This window comes from Eleutherodactylus coqui, chromosome 4, assembly GCF_035609145.1.
Source record: "Eleutherodactylus coqui strain aEleCoq1 chromosome 4, aEleCoq1.hap1, whole genome shotgun sequence".
Lineage (NCBI taxonomy): Eukaryota > Metazoa > Chordata > Amphibia > Anura > Eleutherodactylidae > Eleutherodactylus > Eleutherodactylus coqui.
In genome coordinates, this window is record NC_089840.1 from 273303958 (window position 1) to 273320391 (window position 16434).

General features: G+C 42.5%; 1 protein-coding gene across 3 annotated transcripts in view; it reads left to right on the top strand.

Moving 5' to 3' along the window:
* The window catches only part of LOC136624371 (zinc finger protein 850-like), an 83039-nt gene extending 74026 nt beyond the window's left edge, over positions 1–9013 (top strand). The window contains exon 5 of one of the 3 annotated variants that reach the window (XM_066598339.1): positions 7817–9013. In XM_066598339.1, the coding sequence (XP_066454436.1) occupies positions 7817–8765 (949 nt within the window). In that variant the 3' untranslated portion in view covers positions 8766–9013. Of the gene's footprint in view, positions 1–7614 lie in introns of all 3 variants that reach the window. The other 2 variants (XM_066598337.1, XM_066598338.1) reach the window with 2 other exon arrangements.
* The last annotated feature ends 7421 nt before the right edge of the window (positions 9014–16434 follow it).

Consider the following 16434-nt stretch of genomic DNA (forward strand, 5'->3'; position numbering starts at 1 on the left):
GTAGTTGTGAACAGCTACATCCTTTACTCCTTAGATGAGAAGGTCAGTGGCGAAAAACTGCAGACGCACCTTTCATACAGAGAAAACCTCATCACTCAGCTTGTGGGCAGCGTGAGGAACAAGAATTCTAGAAAGAGGGGAAGACCATCAGCTTTGGATGCCGAGGAGCGACTAAATGGGAAAAGTCATTTCCTAATGCAAAATGAAAAAAAATCCACAAAGGACTGCATGGTTTGCAGCAGACGAAATGAGAAAGGAGGAAGGAGAGAAACCAGTTTCTTCTGTGAGACATGCAGTAGGAGGCCTGGACTTCATCCTGGACATTGCTTCAAGAAGTACCACACTCTAGAAAACTATAAACTGCAATAAACGAGAACACATTATTATTCCAAAAACTGCTAATAAAATCATCACGACGGATAATTTTTATGTGTCTGTTGAGTAATTCCGAGGAATCCACAATGCTCCTTCCCACCCAAAATAAATAAGACCTGAGGAGTGTGCGGGTGGAAAGAAAATTGGATTGGAAAGGGTTAAATGAGCCTTCCAGCCCATGTCATCATTTCAAATGGACAATCCTGTCATTCCTTTTAGTACATCCCCAGTGAGCAATGCCTTTCCTGCAGCGCCAGCCAATTGTATGTGGTTAATTTAAACATGTACTTCAATCCATCTATCCCCAAATTTGTCAACTTCCCCTTAAATAAAAGTGTATTGTGATTTGATATTAACTATTCTGTTCCTTCCTGTAGTGCAAACAATGGAGTTTTCAAGTAGCAAGAGGAGCAAAAAAAGTTATGATTTGATTGGTTTATTTTTTTGTGACCATTCCAGATCGAAAGAGAGTCGGGTCCAATGCACATGGATGGATTTTTTGTTGCGGAATTCGCGGCAAATCGCCCGCTGTGAATTCCGCCTCAATCTTTGTCCATAGCATGTAATGTAAAATGATTCTTCCACGCTCACAAGCAGAAATCACTTGCGATTACCGCACCTGCAGGAAGAATCACAACATGCTCTATTTTTGTGCGAGACTCACACGGTCGGCTTCTATTGCAGTCAATGGAAGCTGCCCGTCCCGCGGCAATTCCGAAATGTCAATGTCAAAATTGTTGCGGATTCACAGGCAATTCTGTCTTTCTCTGTTTAATTGTGCGGCGATGAGACCTCATCCTGGCTTTTAGTTTTTGTCCTGTTTCTCCAACATAAAGACCCCCAACAGGACATTTACTGCACATGATCAGGTACACAACATCAGACGGGGAACATGTGAATGTTCCCGTGATCTTATAGTCTTGCTGTGTGTTGGGGATCTGTATCCTGTCCACGCTCAGTACATGTGAGCAGGTCTTACAGCTCCTTACATTACAGGGTATTATCAAGTTCCTTAGACTTGGAGGTTGCCTGTAACACAGGAGCGGAGAGTCCGGGAATATGGTTTTCAGACGGTCATCCTTGTGTAGGGTATGATGGAGTTTCTTTGCAGTTTTCCTTAGTACCTCCAGCTGCAGATTGCAGGTCCCTATTAGAGGTACACAATCATTTTCTTCCTTCTCTGTGTATTGGAGTAGTTGATTTCTGGGTATCCTGGTGGCTCTGGTGATTTGGTCATCAATTGAGGTGGGATGGTAGCCCTGATTTAGGGGAATGATCAGACCAGGTAGAGGTGCCAATTGAAGAGGAGGTGATTGAAGGAAGTGTCCCTCTGTCAACCAGCAATGTCTGAATTTGTAAAAAAAGATTTGTGATGAGTGGAATAAAACGTTTATTCTCTAGAGGAGGCATTTAGGCAGCGAAGGGTGTCGTATAGGGCATCTTTATGGAGCCAAGGAGGGAGACATCCTAACTCTGGCCTGTTGTGTCTAATGCTGCATTTAGACTGAATAATCATTCAGAAAGTCTTTCAAACAAGCGAAACTGAATGATCGTTCAATTTAAACGCAGCCAGCGACTGAACGACAAACAAGAATTGTGCGCTTCTTGGCCTTCGTTCAGTTTGAGCTGGCATAAAATCGCCGCTGGCTCAGGCACTTACCATGCAGTTTACACAATGATCATTCAGTGTTTCACATACAAGTGTGATTGTTCCCAGCAATAGAAACCAAGTAATCTTGTAGATATGATACCTTTTAATGGCTAACAAAAATACACGATGTTGATGCAAGCTTTCAGACCTACGCAAGTCATAATGAAATAGTTTCGAAGAGGCATGCATAGTTATACACACATACTTATGACAAGGCACAGACATGGATGTGATTAATTTGCACTTAAAAGAATACTACAACAGAAATACAAACCTCTTTAAATAGAAATGTGAGAAACCGAATAATTAGTGAACGACAACTGCACAATTCTTAAAGAAAATTGTGCAGTCTGAACACGCTACCTGAAAGTTGACGAGCTGGAGATGACGTCACCAGCTCATTCGCTCGGGCAAATGAGAATCATGCAGATCTTGTCCCATTATTGAAGTCTCCACATATAATAGGTTTGCCAGAGTGGAGATTATGGATCTTTTTAATTTTTTTTTTTAAAGTAATGGATCTGAGAAGAATTCGGGGCATACACAATAATAAAAAGGGACTTCGTTTAGAGATTCAGTCAAAATAATAAATCGACCTCTAGGATCAGTTGCCGAATCAATAAGTAAGAAATCTACACTTTCATGAATAGCTATCAGAATTCCTGCTTTATTTTTCTAGGAACAGGCTTTAATGATCTTTGGATACTTTTTGTGTGAGAATTTAGGGGAGGCTAGTGAGGAAAAGTGTGTGGAAAGAGGCTGCTAAGTAGAGTTGAGTGAACATACTCTGGCGAGCTTGATGCTCATTTGAGTATTAGCGTGCTCGATGGTGCTCGCTACTCGAACGAGCATCAAATCGCGTTCGACCCCGCCCCAGCTTTTGGCTCCCCCCCGCAGCGCGCGTCATTTGAAAATTTTTGGTCTGGCAGGAAGGGGAGGGAAAGGGGAAGGGGGAGAGACACGAGCCAAGAAAAAAACAAACAAAAAAAAGCTTGGGACCCTGCGTTCCACATACAAAAATGCTTGAGTCTCCCATTGTAGTCAATGGGGTTCGTTACTCGAGTAGATCTCTCGAATGTGACGAAAAGCTCGACTCGAATAACGCGGACCCGAGCATTTGGGTGCTCGCTCATCTCTACTGCTAAGACACAAACAAATTTGAGGTATCTGCATTCCAGATATGGGTAGAAAATGAGTGGATAGGATAGATTAGAGATCAGTACTTGTGGACTTAAACATCGTAGACAGAACTCCATACCCCAGATCCACTTCAGCCTTGTAAATCACACAATATTCGGCCCCAAGCTAGTCGGGGGAATGGCAGGTGTCGAATCCCAAAGGAAATCGAGCGAGCAGCATAGGGAAAGGATCCGGGTGGTTAGCCTCAGTAATATACAGCGGAGGAAAAAACTTCACCCCCATGTGCTACTGCTAACACCTACAAATAATACATGGAAGTGAGATAAATGAACTTAATTCACTGGGGGGAGCTGGGTAACATCATTATCCACTCAATCCAGGTTCGCTTTAAATAGTAGTGATAGCTGTAATGGTCTTTGTGCCTTTTATTCTTGTTTAACCCCTTAATGACACGGCCTATTTTGGCTTGAGGACCAAGCAATTTTTGGTATTTTTCCATCTCCATTTTTCAAAAGCCATAACTTTTATTTTTCAGTCGACGCGGCCGTATAAGGGCTTGTTTTTTGCGTGGCGAGCTGTAGTTTTTATCAGTGCCACTTTTGGGTACATAAACTATATCGTAAAACTTTTATTATTTTTTTTTATGATAACAGGGAGAGAAAACGTATCAATTCTGCCATAGTTTTTTTTTTTTTTTTTTTTTTATACAGCGTTAATCATGCAGCATAAATGACACACTAAAAATTAGCATTTTGCCTCTGTTTTTTAGCGGTTTTTTTTACGCTTTTTGCCGTACAAAATAAAAAGCGTGTTCAACTTTTTGTACACGTCGTTATGGACGCGTCAATACCAAATATGTGGGGTTTTAATTTTTTTTACCTTTTTTAATGCTAATATTAGAAAAAGCACAAAGAAAGGGTTTTTTTACATTTTTTTTTTACATTTTTCTTTCCTTTTTTTTTACACTATTTGTGTCCCTCTGAGGGACTTGCAGCACTGCACTTATGATCGCTGTGATAAGGCATGGCAGAGCTACTGCTCTACCATGCCTTATCGCTTATACAGTGATCATAGGCATTGGCACTACAGGACGCCAGATGTCATGGCGACAGGCCGGGCTCTCGCCATGTTTGTTGTGCGGCAAACAAACTGCGGCATGTTCTATTTCTCTGTGAGCCCCGCACAAAAACGTCACTCACCCGCCGCTGGCTCTGGTCTGCTATGCGCCGACTGCCGGCACATGAAAGATCCGGAGCTGCGGGCGCAGGTGAGTACGCGCTGCTCTCTGCAGGCGCTCGGGTCGGGTCACGCGGCGAGAATTCTCACTGCCGGATCCGACCCGGCCGTCTGCAGGTGGCCTAATAATATATGTTTTGGTTTGTATATTGTGGTCCTTGGTAGAAATGTGTAAATCTGGAAACAGAATCTCAAGCTGATCTACATGGTAAACTTTATTTCATAGCCGTTTCTAGTCATCCCTTATACAAATAAATCAAATTCAGACCTCTCCAAATTAGTATGTCATCTATATACCTCCTACAGAAACCATGCTGTGTGATAAAAGCTGTTTATCCATTTCAACAGACTCAATCAATAGATTTGCATAACAAGGTGCATCCTTCCCATGGCTATCCCTTTCACCCAAAGACAACATTTCCCTTTTATATGTAAAATAATTGTGTGTTATGGCCCTTTTTAATGGGATGATTATCATTCAGAATCGTTCATACTCCTGGGCTTCCATTGGAATTTGAGCAATAATCGGCTCGTGTAAATGCATGCAGATGTGCTGTTCAATAGTGAACAACTGCTGTTTACACCGAAGGACTGTCTGCTTACTGTGAATGGAGGCAGGTGGGGGGAGAACGCCCCCTGGCCTGCTCCGCCTCCATTATGGTAGCGCTGTAAGTGATGCCAGCAGTACTCACTCCTGTATAACAGCACAGGAGCAAGCATCACTGGGATGAGTGTCGGGCATCATTTGCCCAACACTCGTCCCATATAAATAGACCTTTAGATTTGATTTTAACCTCTATTCATTTTATTTTTTCTGTGTTCTGTGGAATCAATGGGTCAGTCAAGAGAAATTCCTAAATTAGTGTTAGGTGTAGTTCATGGGCAATATTAGTGTACAGTAAAGGCCCATTTACACCAGCAGATGATCGCTCAAGCGATAGTTTGAGTGACAGCTTTGAGCGGTCATTTTGCATAAACTATTAAGTAGCTTCTCAGCTACTTAAAGGGGTTGTCCCGCGCTGAAATGGTTTTTTTTTTTTTTTGCATAGGCCCCCCGTTCAGCGCAGGACAAACCCAAGGGATGTGTTGAAATAAAAAAAAATATATACTTACCCGAATCCCCTCTCTGCAACTTCTTCCTTCTTTTCCTCCAAGATGGCCACCGGGATCTTCACCCACGATGCACTGCGGGTCTTCTCCCATAGTGCACCGTGGGCTCTGTGTGGTCCATTGCCGATTCCAGCCTCCTGATTGGCTGGAATTGGCACACGTGACGGGGCGGAGCTACGCAATGACGCATAGAAGGGGGCGGAGCCAGAACACCGCTCATGCCCGGGCCGACCAGAAGGGATAAGACCCTTTTGCGCAAGCGCGCCTAATCAAGCGATTAGACGCTGAAATTAGACGGCACCATGGAGACGGGGACGCCAGCGCAGGGAAGGTGAGTATATAACTTCTGTATGGCACATATTTCATGCACGATGTATATTACAAAGTGCATGTATATGGCCATACAGAAGTGTTTAACTTAACTTGTCATCGCGGGACAACCCCTTTAAGTAGCAATTAAGTGTGCAAATGAAGTCTTCACTGAATGCAGTTAATAGCTTGAGGGCTATTATCTGTGCTCAGATCCTTTGTTCTCCATGAGGAAACAATGCTATCAGCACTACCTGTGGAGAACTGCTGATAAGAGAGAAGGACGATTTTTAGGTAAGACTGAATATAAGGATTAGCTAGCAGTGCCCGAAAAGTGCACGATGGGCACTCGTTTAGACGCACCTATGATCTCTAAAATGATCGCCGATTAGCAATTTTCTATTTTAACGATCATCGGCTGGTGTAAATGGACCTTAACATGACATCCAAGGTCACTTCCCAAATAGTGTCAGCCTATTCTACATCTTTCAGTAATTAGGTGACTTAAGTTACATAGATACGAATACTTCCCTGGGCGCCATTTCTTGTATTTTTTTCTTATGTGGTTTGGCATCCCAACTGTGTATTTGGAAGAGGTCGCTCACCTTAATAAGTTCCTGGATGGTGTGGCCTCAGAATGAAGTTCACATTTCACACTACTTTAAAATTGGATTACATCTTGGATTACAGGGTGGTACCATCAGGTGCCATATACACATGAAGACCATATGTATACACAAGTGTTTTATTCTACATGGATTGGCACCACTGAGTCTTCTCTGTTTCTTGGGTGGGATGGGAATCTACTGCACAGTATGTGTATTGGGTTTTTATTTAAACTCCTTTTTATATGTATGATTTGTACTTCAAAAACGCTTTTATTACCGAAACGCGTTGTATGTCTTGCCAACTTTTCAGTGGCAGAGTCTACCCTTTGTGTAATAAATCTGTCTTTTGTACCATTTCGAGTTCCTGCGGACCTGATTGGATCTGAATGGACGTGGGATTTACATCATATTTATTCAAGTCTATCCTGGATTTCGAGGGGGGAGTCTTGTTGCTCCGTCTAACTGGGTGTCTGCTTCCCTCTCCCGAGTGAGAACACTCTTATTATATATGTTTGGAGCGCAGTTTGTATCATACCTTCTTGTGATTTTTTTTTTTTTTTTTTTACCTCCATCAATTTTTGATGGGAGGTTTATCATTTTTCATTACAGCATGTCTCCACTGAGTGGATCGCATATGGTTTGGAACTGGATCTCCTTGGTATTGCCTCTGTTGAATTTGAATTTACAGTACATTTTCTTGTCCCAAGGCGCTGTCCTATTTCCCCTCTATATATCAGATATCAGGTGCTCCCTGCAATGATACCACCCAGTGGCATGCCAAGTGGGTCTGATATGCAGTGGAGTGAAGGAGACTGGATCAGTGATAGGGTACTATTATTTGAGTCCCCACGTCACTGTCACTTGATGGCTCCAGGGATGTGTTGGAGCTAGCGTCATGTTATTTCAGGAAAGCCAAAAATGATAAACTCCAATGAGGCAGCTGGAAGTGTGTGTGATGTTGGACAACATACTGATGACGTGCTGGTGCCCCTTTCGGTTGCTCAGAACAAAGCAGTCACCGGTGTGGTGATAGATACCAGAAGTATAGGTTGCATGATGTGGTAGAGAGCATCCTGGCGTCACTTTTGTGCTGCAGGAATAGAACACAGACTGAATATATGGCTGTTTGATTGGGCCCTTGAGGTTATAATATTTGAAAACAATAAAGTCTATTTTTATTTTTAGCAGGTGAGGACACCTGGAGCCCCGAGGGACATCTGATATCAGATTTTAAAGTGGAAGATCATGATATCATACAATATATATATGAAGAGCCTGACCTTATCCCAGATATACCCTCAGTCCTTCACAGCGCAGATCTATCATCCGATTTATCACAGACTGTTAAGCAAAATCAAATTTACAGAAGGGATGTTGAACATCAAAGTGTTCACATGGGGAACAAACCATATTCATGTTCTGAATGTAGGAAATGTTTTAACCAAAAATCAGATCTTGTTAGACACCAGAGAACTCACACAGGAGAGAAGCCGTTTTCATGTTCAGAATGTGGGAGAGGTTTTAGTCTTAAAGCAGCTCTTGTTAAACATCAGAGAATTCACACAGGGGAGAAACCATTTTCATGTCCAGAATGTGGGAAAGGTTTTAACCACAACTCAGAACTTTCTACACATCAGAGAATTCACACAGGAGAGAAGCCATTTTCATGTTCAGAATGTGGGAAACGTTTTAATTATAAACAAAATCTTGTTAAACATCAGATAATTCACAAAGGCGCAAAGCCATTTCTATGTTCAGAATGTGGGAAAGGTTTTAACTATGAATCAGATCTCGTTGCACACCAGAGACTTCACACAGGAGATACTCCATTTATATGTTTAGTATGTGGGAAAGGTTTTAGTCATAAAGCAGTTCTTGTTACGCATCAGAGAACTCACACAGGAGAAAAGCCATTTTCATGTTCACAATGTGGGAAAGGTTTTAGTCAAAAAGCAAATCTTGTTATACATCAGAGAATTCACACAGGAGAGAAGCCATTTACATGTTTAGAATGCGGGAGAAGTTTTAGTCGTAAAGGAGATCTTGTTAAACATCAGAGAACTCACACAGGGGAGAAGCCATTTTCATGTTCAGAATGTGGGAAAGGTTTTAGTCTTAAAGCAGACGTTGTGAAACATCATAGAATTCACACAGGGGAGAAGCCATTTTCATGTTCAGAATGTGGGAAAAGGTTTACTTTTAAAGTAGGTCTTCTTAGACATCAGAGAATTCACACAGGAGAAAAGCCATATTCATGTTTAGAATGTGGGAAAGCTTTTATTCAGAAGTCAAATCTTGTTCACCATGCAAAGATTCACGCTAGAGCAAAGCCATAGTCATGTTCAGGGAAATGTTTACCCACAAATCACATAATCTTAAATCTCATCATGAAGAAGCCTTTTTTTATTGACATGAAAAAAATCCAACATTTAAAATCAAAGTAAAGTAACATGTTTTACAAAAGCAGTGGAAAGCAATTTAGAGCATAAAATGTTGATTAAAACTTTCAGGTGACTTTCAGAATAAAAAGTTGTTGCTTGTATACATGAGGAATAACATTATTCCTGACCATTATTTGCCTTGGATACATAATTTAATACCAGATTTTCCCATCTGCTGTCTCAATCTTTAATTCTTTGGCTTCTCTGAGCTGTTTGGTGTAGAGTAGAGATGAGCGAGCAACCTCGGTAAGGCGATATACTCGAAAGAGCATCGTCTTTTGCGAGTACCTGCTGGCTCGTCCCTGAAGATTCAGGGGCAGCGAGGAGGAGAGTGAGAGAGATCCCTCTCTCTCTCCCTCCTGATCCCCTCCGCAACCCCCCGCTCACCCCCAAGGACCCCCGAATCTTCAGGGACGAGCCAGCAGGTACTCGAAAAAGGCGATTCTCTCTCGAGTATATCGCCTTACCGAGTATGCTCACTGATCTCTAGTGTAGAGTGCTGCTATGATATCTCTATTCGCTGCTCACATAGTAGAGCAGGATCTCCTCTCTGTCTCTAAGCTGTTGGATGTAGGCTAGCTGGCTACTATCATGTATCAATACATTGTATACAAAAGAAAGCATGATCTGTTCTTTATCTCTGTAGAATTTCTTGTTCCCTGTGAACTCGAGGGGGAAGGGGGGTGGGGGGGGGGGGTTCCATTTGCCAAATTAGTGAAAATAATCTTCAGATTTAATTTATCCAGATAATATAGAATGCAGTTCATATGAAAATTACAACTTTAAATGATACAAAATATTGAAAAGGGAACAAAAATTAAAATGGTAAAAAATAATGATCTACAATAAATAAAAAAAAGACCTGAATAGTTGCGGAACACAAAATTCAAATGCATGTAGTGCTTTAATTATTCCAAAAAGTTACAACATGTCGGTGTATAAAAGAATAGAACCTTGTGTCCCAGTGCGTGCAGTAAGAGTAAACCTTTATGCAAAGGACGACTACTCTATATATGCATGTGCCCAACCAGTCTAAACCAGTTGAGACATATGCTAACTATTAGCTGTTGAAACCTAGCTGGAATCAGTTTGCCATGTTTTGACGGGAACCAAGACCTATGGAATTCCCTTCAAACTAGGAATAAGGGAAGGGAGGCACTGAGCTTTTTAAAGATACCTCTAGAGAAAAGAAGGGTTTAGTAAGTTATTAATAAATAGAAAATTATTTTTCAATCTCTTTGAGCTGGTAGGTGTAGACTGCTGCTAAGACGTCTTCATACACTGCACATATAGGGGAATAGGAACCCTTCTCTATTTCTCTGAGCGTGTGGGTAAAGACTGCTGCTATGATGTCTCATGTAGCACACATAAAAAGAACACAATTTCTGCTCTGTAATGCAGTTACTCAGGAGGGTTTGCTACAGAGAGATAGAGAAGTACTGAGCAGTGTAGATGTGATATCAGTAGCTGTGACACAGTAAATCCCTAATAGCTGGAGCAGCATATCTGTGAGAGTCTCTGGTTCTAACTTTCTTCTCCCTAGACTTCTATGGGCAGACTAACAACCCCCATTTCCTGTGTTCTGTCTTGGTGTCTCTGTTACTAGAGACAGACTTTACTTGATAACAGACAGTCGACGGCAAATTAAAGGAAAGAGGACCCCTACTTCCCAGGGATTTAGACTGATTTTTCAGCACAAAAACACAAGATTACTTGCCGATAATCAGCTTTCTATGAGCCCATAACAGCACCAGTGAGAGACTGCCTGCTATCCAGACAGGAAACAGGAACCTTCCAGATCTCTTTAAAGGCAAGGAAAACCCTTCTCCTCCTCAGTTCTGTAACAAGATCCAGGTAATTGTGGACTAATCCTTTTTATTTACATTTATACTTAAACTTCAATAACATTTATTTATTTTTACTCCACTACTGCATTAGGAGGGAATTAGTGGTGCGGTCATTGGCTCATGGAAAACTGAATACCAGCAAGTAATCTTGTGTTTTCCTTATGCTCATGACATAGATTAAACTAGAATAATATGGAGGTTGATGGCTTGAAATAATATTCTATTGATGGCTAATAACTCATTGGATTGGAGAATCCACCAATAAAGTTTCAGTGAAACACCAAAAAAACTGTTTAGTAGCCTTGAAGTAGCGGCATTCACTTTTGATGTTGAAAACTGCCAACCAAATGGACAATCCAAATTACAGAATATTTAACAGCTTTTTAGACCCCAGGATCCAACTTGTCCCCATTGTACTGATTTCTGAGCCAATTAGACTCTGGGACACACTTAGATATTGTTCTTCAGAAGAATGATTCCCAGGAGGAAACATATTATTTACGCAATATTACACCAATATATAGGATGAATCCAAACCAAACTTCTAGCTTGAGTTCTCTAGTTTAAAGTTAGGAGTAGAGATGAGAGAGCATATTCGCTAAGGCTAAATACTCGAGCGAGTAGTGCCTTATGCGAGTACCTGCCCGCTCGTTTCTAAAGATACGGGTGCCGGCGGGGGAGAGTGGTGAGTTGCGGGAGTGAGCGGGGGGGGGGGGGGGAGAGTGAGAGAGAGATCTTCCCGCCCCCTGCCGGCACCCCGAATTTTTAGAGACGAGCGGGCAGGTACTCGCATAAGGCACTACTCGCTCGAGTAGTTTGCCTTAGTGAGTATGCTCGCTCATCTCTAGTTAGGAGGACTGTGTAGATAGCAAAAATAAATGTTCAAAAGTATAAAAGCATCATAAATATTCCATATAATTATGCAACTTCAGGAAAATAGATTCTTTTAGAGAATTCCCCATCGGAGGTAAATTGTAACCTCCCTCTATTTGACATCTTGTTCTTATGCAATCTTCAGAACAGTCTTACCTCAGATTTCCAAAGGTATTCTTTACCATAGATACCTAACTGAAGATGTGTGGCGAGGAAAAAGAGGCTTCCTCTATTCTCTTTCCACTGAAGATCACCTGTCAAAATCAGAGATCATCACCCAGCAGCACAACACAGAGGATATAAGTAAACAGGTCATAGGCGGAGCCTAGAGGCTATAAGTAAGAGGTAGATCATACAGCCATAGGCAAAGCTCTACAGCCATAAGCCTACAGGCTAATATGCATAGGTGAGGCCCAGAGGCCACAAGCCTTAGGCCAAGCACAGTCACTATTTGTACCAGCACAGAAGCCCTAATTAAAACATAAAAAGAATATAGGCAAAGCCCAAAGGCTATAGACCATGGGTAAGCCACAAAGGTTAAAAGGCCAAAACCACAAAGGCTGTTAGGCCACAAGGCCAAAACTACAAAGGCTATAGGCAAACCACAAAGCCATTAAAGGGGTTGTCCCGCGCCGAAACGTTTTTTTTTTTTTTCAAACCCCCCCCCCCGTTCGGCGCGAGACAACCCCGATGCAGGGACTGAAAAAAAGAACAGCACAGCGCTTACCTGAATCCCGGCGCTCCGGTGACTTCTATACTTACCGGTGAAGATGGCCGCCGGGATCCTCTACCTCCGTGGACCGCAGCTCTTCTGTGCGGTCCATTGCCGATTCCAGCCTCCTGATTGGCTGGAATCGGCACGTGACGGGGCGGAGCTACACGGAGCTACACGGAGCCCCATAGAGAACAGGAGAAGACCTGGACTGCGCAAGCGCGGCTAATTTGGCCATCGGAGGGCGAAAATTAGTCGGCTCCATCGGAACGAGGACGCTAGCAACGGAGCAGGTAAGTAAAAAACTTTTTATAACTTCTGTATGGCTCATAATTAATGCACAATGTATATTACAAAGTGCATTAATATGGCCATACAGAAGTGTATAGACCCACTTGCTGCCGCGGGACAACCCCTTTAAAGCTACAGGTAAAGTCATAAAAGCAGACCACAGGGTTAAAGCTGGAAAGCCCCAAAGTAATATAAGTTACAGGTAAAGTCATAAAACATATTTATGCCATAAGGAAAAGGCCATAAAAGCGATAAAGGCTATTTTGCTGTAGGAAAAGCCATAAGGGATATCAGACTATAGGAAGAGCCATAAGGCTATAGGCAAGGACATAAAGGCTAACAGGCTATAGGCAAAACCATAAAAGCTATTATGATATAGGCAAAGCTATCAAGGGCTATAAAGCTATATAAAGAGTCATAAAGGCTGCAGGCAAATCCATAAAAGGCTTTCAGGCTATAGGCAGAGCTATCAAAGGCCGTAGGTGGATCCAGAGGCAATTGGCATAGACAAAGTGCAGTGGACATAGGATCCAAGCAAAGACTATACAGATCCTTGGTCTGATTGATTGCACATATAGCCAACCCCTTAAAGTTTTCATTCTTGAGGGGTTAAGGCAATGGCAAAATTGAATTCCTTAATCAGGGTAATTCTACTCTGGACTAGCTGGAGATCCTCTTAGAAAGCGCTCATTTCTTCCCTCAGCTCTCTGTCTCCAATCAGTGATAATACTGGGCACTGCCCAGACTACTACACACCTGAATCCAATTTAATAATGAAGACACCACAAATCTCCGGGCCAGGGACAACAACACAGGGAGTATGCCACCACTGAAGGGTTCTTCCACAACTGCAGAAGTACCTCATGAGGTAGAGAAAGGTAAGTTGATCAGACGTCTCTATTTAGGTGGGACAGTCCCACTTTGGGACCGTGTCTTGCTTTCCCCAGAGTTCCAAGCAGGACTGCCAGTTGTCCCACTTTTGGGACGTGAGGTCACCATTAAAGTGATTACCAGCCGATGTGCTGCAGCTCCTCAGCTGGTAATCACTCACTGCCGCTGCGGCCAGATGCACACACTGACAGAATTATATTCTGCCATCTCAATATGACAGATTCTTAATTCCCTTTTAAATCTTGATTCTGATTAATTCTGCAAGAGATGGGAATCCACCCCTTCTCCCCCACCCCACTTCCATTTTTCCTCCCCTCTACCTTTCACCCCACTCCAATTTCTCTACAAATAAATAAAGGAGGTCCACTAAGTATTCAGAAATCCCCTAATACGCATAGAAATTTCATGCTAACAGATTACAACCAAACTTTTACTGCTACTTCTTGGAGAGCTACGCCCAGCACCAGATTCTTTTCTATTTCCAATACACTGTAGAAGGAAGAGGAGTAGATAAGGGGCTGCTCACATTAGGATTTTACCATCCATCAAGCATATATGTTTTAATACAAAAAAGTATTTAAAGGTATTGCTTGCCATACCCCTTGACTATAAACTGGTGAAATGGACAGTGGTGCTTGAAAATTTGTGAACTCTTCAAAATTTTCCATTTTTTTCTGCTTATATTTGACCTAAAGCTACATCAGAATTTCAGACAAGTCCTAAAAATAAATAAAGAGAACCAAATTAAATAAGTGAGTCAAAAATATTAGACCTGGTCACTTATTTATTGAGGAAAATATTGCAATATCACATGTCTGTAAACTTAAAGGGGTTGTCTCGCAGCAAACCTCAAAATTTTACCTTACCCCATTCCCCCTGTCACCCCCCTGGCATAAAATAGCAAAGTAAAGCGGTTTTTAAGCCGCTTGCTACTTACCGATCCGACGAAATAAGGACTTTAAAAAATCTTCTCCCAAGGGATGCACTGCGGTTTTCTCCCATGGTGCACCGTGGGTCTTCTTCCATGGTGCACCATGGGCTCTGTGCGTTCCATTGCCGATTCCAGCCTCCTGATTGGCTGGAATCGGCACACGTGACGGGGCGGAGCTACGCGATGACGCGTAGAAGGGGGCGGAGCCAGAACGCCGCTCGTGCCTGGACCGAGCAGAAGGGGAAAAGACCGCACAGCGCAAGCGCGTCTAAAAAAGCAAAAAGACATCAGAATTAGACGGATCCATGGCGACGGGGACGCTAGCAACGGAGTGGGTAAGTGAATAACTTCTGTATGGCTCATATTTAATGCACGATGTATATTACAAAGTGCATTAATATGGCCATACAGAAGTGTATAACCCCACTTGCTGCCGTGAGACAACCCCTTTAAATCCTGTTGCAGGAAGGGGTTAAAGGGGTTGTCCCGCGCCGAAACGGGTTTGTTTTTTTTTCAATAGCCCCCCCGTTCGGCGCGAGACAAACCCGATGCATGTGTTGAAAAAAAAAACGGATAGTACTTACCCGAATCCCCGCGCTCCGGTGACTTCTTACTTACTTTGCGAAGATGGCCGCCAGGATCTTCACCCTCGGTGGACCGCAGGTCTTCTGTGTGGTCCATTGCCGATTCCAGCCTCCTGATTGGCTGGAATCGGCACACGTGACGGGGCGGAGCTACGAGGAGCAGCTCTCCAGCACGAGCAGCCCCATTCAACACGGAGAAGACCGGACTGCGCAAGCGCGTCTAATCGGGCGATTAGACGCTGAAAATTAGACGGCACCATGGAGACGGGACAGGTAAGTGAATAACTTCTGTATGGCTCATAATTAATGCACAATGTACATTACAAAGTGCATTAATATGGCCATACAGAAGTGTATACCCCCACTTTGTTTCGCGGGACAACCCCTTTAAAGCACCTAGTGCTACCAAGGCATTACAAGACGAGGAAGGAAGAGTAAGCGTGAATTTAAAAAGTCATGAAGGGAGGCATCAGGGCTCCTTGTTTTTATATTAGTACCGGCTTTTGAACTTTTAATGGCCAATAGCCGTCTTTATCAGTTACTTTAAATAGAGTACAATACTAAAATAGATAAATTGCCAAGTTCTGATGGCGTACACCCCCAGGTTCTAAAGGAGTTAAGTAATGTGATTGACAGACCATTGTTTCTTATATTTATGGACTCTATATTGAAGAGATGTGTCCCACTGGATTGGTGCATAGCAAATGTGGTGCCGATATTCAAAAAGTGAACCTGGAAATTACGGTAAGTCAAACTTCCAAATGTTTGAAGGGTTTTTTAAAAGATGCTATCCTGGAGTACCTCAAGGAAAATAGCTGTATAACTCCATATCAGAATGGGTTTATATCAAATCAATCTGATCAGCTTGCATGAGCAGGTAAGTTCTAGACTGGACCGGAGAGAGTCATTGGATCTTGTGTATCTGGACTTGTCAAAAGCATTTGATACTGTACCGCATAAAAGGTTGGTATATAAAATGAGAATGCTTGATCTGGATGAGAATGTGTGTAGGTAACTAGGTGACTTGCTCAGTGATAGAAAGCAGAAGGTGGTTATTAGTGGTACATACTCTGATTAGGTCAGCCTTACTAGTGGAGTACCACAGTATTAGGCCCTATTCTTTTTAATATCTTTATAAATGACTTGGTAGAAGGATTGCACGGCAAAGTATCAATATTTGCAGATGATACAAAACTTTGCAAAGTAATTTAACACACAAGAGGAGAGAATGCTGTTGCAAATGGATCTGAATAAGTTGGGGGATTGAGCAGAAAAGTGGCAAATGAGGTTTAACACTGATAAATGTAAGGTTATGCACATGGGCAGAGGAAATACATGTGACCATTACATACTAAATGGGAAACCACCGGGAAACACTGACATGGAAAAGGACTTGGAGATTTTAGTTACCTGTAAGCTTAACTGGAGCAACCAG